We start from the raw sequence: 3,963 nt of genomic DNA on the forward strand, positions 1-3,963 counted from the left end.
GGAGAGAGAGAGAGAGAGAGAGAGAGAGAGAGAGAGAGAGAGAGAGAGAGAGAGAGAGAGGAGAGAGAGAGAGAGAGAGAGAGAGAGAGGCACGAGAGGAAGAGGAGGAGAGGAAGCGGAGGAAACCAAGAGGGGGGGATGAAGGAGTCCGAGAAGAGAGGAGATGATCGGGGCAACGGGCACAGTGCCAGGACGAAGCTGCAGGTTGTGATGGACGAGAGTGGTGGAGAGAGGAGAGGGGCAGGAGATTGGAGGAGAGTGCAGGAGAGGGGAAGTAGAGGGAGAGAAGGGGGTGAGTCCAGGGCAGAGCAGAGCAGAGAAAGCTATCAGTTCGCTATGATTCCAATTGTTGTTTCTTTGCTCTTTCTGGGATCCAGGCACTTCTAAAGAGTATCTTGTCTGCCCGTAGGTACTGTCAGTCTCTCAACTACATCGCGGGGATTGTTGTTACTCTTTTCGACGATGAGGAGGTGAATTCATGTCTGTTTGAAGTTCATGCTCAACTTCACAAGCACTCATCATCATCATCATCATCGTCACCATTATCATCATCATCATCATCATCATCATCATCATCATCACCATCACCATCACCATCACCATCACCATCACCATCACCATCATCACCATCATCATCATCATCACCATCATCATCATCATCATCATCACCATCACCATCATCATCATCATCTTACACCCACTCACCCTTTTCTACTTCTACTTCTACCTATATACAATGCATCGCTATCCTACCCAATCATTTATTCCTCTCCCCGTATCCTCCCTTTCCCTTCTTCGACTCCATTGACATCAAGGCTACAAACTGCATTACCCCTTTATCCTCCTCTCTTCCTACTCTGTTCTTCTCCTGCACCCCTCCCCTCTCCTACATTCTCCTTCTTATCCCACTTCTACCCTCTCCATGATTGTTGACATCGTCTCTTCAGGATTGTTTTTGGGTTTTTCTTGCCATCTTACACAACGTGATGCCGAAGAGTTACTATGCCGACCTCTCGGGAGTCCTGCAAGACGTCAGGGTAGCAAGAGTTGAAGTTGAGGTGATTGATGCCGATGACGCAGGTCAAAGTGTTGAACCTCCTCCTCGAAAGCAACTTGAAGTCGGTACGTGCATCCCTCCCTCCCTCCCTCCCTCCCTCCCTCCCTCCCTCCCTCCCTCCCCTCCCTCCCTCCCCTCTCTCTCCCTCTCCTCTCCCCCTCCCTCTGATCGCTACCAGGTGAAGGACAAGCTTGAGCTCGTACACCTTCCGCTCTCCTCCTTCGCTGCCCAGTGGTTCATGTGTGCATACGTCAACGTCCTGCCTCCTACCTCGGTAGATTATTCTTGTGCCCTCCCTTCCATCCCCCACCCATCATCATCATCGTCACAACCAACTACTCCTCCTCCTAAACCACCCTTCTCAATATCCCTCTTCATCCTCCTCTTTCCTCCATTTCCTCCTTCACCACCATCACCACCTAACCCTCCTCCCTCCTCCCTCCTCCCTCCTCCCTCCTCACTCCTCACTCCTTCTGCTTCTGCTTGCCTGCCTACTCATCTTCCTTCAGGTCATCAGGATTTGGGACTTCATCTTCGTAGAAGGAGCTGTCGCGCTCTTTCGCGTCGCACTTGCGCTCCTGAAAGTGAGAGCAGAGCAGAGCAGAGCAGAGCAGAGCAGAGCAGAAGGAAGTTAGTGGAGGCAGGGAAGTAGTAACGGGAGAGAGGATAGAGGAGGACTAAAGTTATTGGGAATGTGTTGGGTTGCAATGGTAATCAAGCAGTGCAGACAAATTAGGAGTAGCGGGAAGACCGTGAAGAGGACTAGAGATAACAAGGAGGAGGAGGAGGAGAGTGAGGAGGAGGAGGAGGAGGAGAGTGAGGAGGAGGAGGAGGAGGATGAGGTCGAGGGCAAGGAGGAGGAGGGTGTGGAGGGGAATGTTTGTCTAACAGGCTAGCAGGCGGTCGAAGGGGAACTGAGCATGGCGGTGGAGATGGAGGATGCGCTGATGGCGCTGCAGGTGAAACATAAAGGAGGAGGGAGGGAGAGGAGGGAGGGAGAGACGGAGAGAAGGATGGGAGGGGGGGAACGAGGATGGAAGGGAGGTAGAAGGGAGGAGAGAAGAAGGAAAGAAGGAGGGAGAAAGGTGGGTTTGACGATTTCCTGATTTCGCTGCAGAGGTCAAAGAGCTTAGAAATCGAGACGATCCTGCAGGTCAGTGTTCCTCCTCCTCCTGGTCACTTAGTTCCTCTAGTTACTCCCATTCCTGATTCTCGTCCAGAGCTAGTTTTTCACTTCATCTCTTCTCCTCTCTCCCTCCCTCCCTCCCTCCCTCCCTCCCTCCCTCCCCATCCTCCTCTCTCCCTCCCTCCCTCCCCATCCTCCTCTCTCCCTCACTCCCTCACTCTCTCCCTCCCTCACTCCCTCCCTCCCTCCCTCACTCACTCCCCATCCTCTTTCCCCCTCCCTGCTTGCTCATCGTCTTGTCAGATCGCTCAGGCTTGTTTCGGGGAGCAAGTGGTCGACCTCTCGCTCCTGATGCAGTTGAGGCATCGTGTCTTGTTGTCCAACTCAAAGCATTGAACCATCAACCTCTGTATTCAACAAGAAAAACTTCCTCCTCCTCCTCCTCCCTCTACTTCCTCCTCCTCCCTCTTGCTCCTGCTCCTGCTCCTGCTCCTGCTCCTGCTCCTCCTCCCTCTTGCTCCTGCTCCTGCTCCTGCTCCTGCTCCTGCTCCTAATCCTGCTCCTCTCCCTCCCTCTCCCCCATCCTCTCCCGTCCTCTTCCTCCTCCTCCTCCTCCTCCATCACTCCCACACTCTAATCGTCTTGTCCATAGAGCAGGAGAACAATCTCCCTCGCGCACACAGCAGACTGTTGATGTAGGACGTGTGGCCCCGCAACACCTGCCCCTCCCTCAGCTCCTCTCCAACTCCTTCCCACCAACTCCTTTCCAACTCATTTCAAGGTCCTCCCACCACCCTTCCCGCTTCCTCCCCACCACCCTCCTCACCAACCTCCCAGCTCTAGTCCAGCTGGCTATACCTGGATGCAGTCGTGGAACTCCACGTCCCAGATTCGGATCGTCTTGTCGTCTGAGCCGCTGATGAGCTGACCGCCAACCTGCTGGGGCTCAGCTGGGGGAGGGGAGGAGGAAAGGGGGAGGATCAACGAGGCGAGGTGGACAAGCAAGGGGATGAGGACGTGGAAAAGGAAGAAGCGGAAGGGGAGAGCAGCAGGAGCAGGAGCAGGAGCAGGAGCATGAGCGGGAGAGCAGCAGGAGCAGGAGCGGGAGCTGGAGCAGGAGCAGGAGCAGAAGCTGGAGCTTGAGCTGGAGCAGGGGTATGGGCAGGGAAGGAGCAGGAACGATGCTTGTCGGCTTCTCACCGAGGACAAGGCTCGGACGAAGTCAGAGTGGCCGCTTATCTTACTCTTTACCTGCGACAGCGAAGGGAGGAGGCGATCAGAAGTGAAGGAGAGGAGGCGATCAGAAGTGAAGGAGAGGAAGAGAGGAAGAGAGGAAGAGTGCAGGACAGGGAGCAGGAGAGCAGGACAACGTTGTTGAAGGTGCAAGGAGAGGAGAAGGGAGGAGGACGGGAGGGAGGAGGAGGGGTTCCTGAAGCAAGGAGGAGGGGGTTCTTGAAGGGAAGAGGAGGTTGTTGAAGCACCTGCATGGACTTGAGATCCCACAGTCGTATGCTGCTGTCGACTGCTGAGGTGTAGAGACGATCGCCAATCATGTGATGCCCAAAGACTCCCGAGGTGTTTCCTGACTGAAAGGTGAGGGAGAGAGCAGTAGGTGAGGGAGGAGGAGGAGGGGGAGGAGGAGGAGGGGAAGATGATGATGATGATGATGATGATGATGATGATGATGATGATGATGATGATGATGATGATGATGATGATGATGATGATGATGATGATGATGACTTAGACGAAAGAAGGAAGAAGACAGCAATGACAACAT

General features: G+C 54.2%; 1 protein-coding gene across 1 annotated transcript in view; it reads left to right on the plus strand.

Moving 5' to 3' along the window:
* GUITHDRAFT_139903 (hypothetical protein) overlaps nucleotides 1-2,579 on the plus strand; it is a gene marked incomplete at both ends in the record, with an annotated part of 3,593 nt that extends 1,014 nt beyond the window's left edge. Inside the window, 8 exons of the mRNA XM_005831294.1 lie at nucleotides 378-470; nucleotides 948-1,058; nucleotides 1,081-1,122; nucleotides 1,236-1,331; nucleotides 1,567-1,641; nucleotides 1,957-2,016; nucleotides 2,175-2,210; nucleotides 2,487-2,579. Of these exons, the coding sequence (XP_005831351.1) occupies nucleotides 378-470; nucleotides 948-1,058; nucleotides 1,081-1,122; nucleotides 1,236-1,331; nucleotides 1,567-1,641; nucleotides 1,957-2,016; nucleotides 2,175-2,210; nucleotides 2,487-2,579 (606 nt within the window). The remainder of the gene's footprint in view (nucleotides 1-377; nucleotides 471-947; nucleotides 1,059-1,080; nucleotides 1,123-1,235; nucleotides 1,332-1,566; nucleotides 1,642-1,956; nucleotides 2,017-2,174; nucleotides 2,211-2,486) is intronic.
* Between the last annotated feature and the right edge of the window lie 1,384 nt (nucleotides 2,580-3,963).

This window comes from Guillardia theta, assembly GCF_000315625.1.
Source record: "Guillardia theta CCMP2712 unplaced genomic scaffold GUITHscaffold_41, whole genome shotgun sequence".
In the NCBI taxonomy this organism is placed as follows: domain Eukaryota; class Cryptophyceae; order Pyrenomonadales; family Geminigeraceae; genus Guillardia; species Guillardia theta.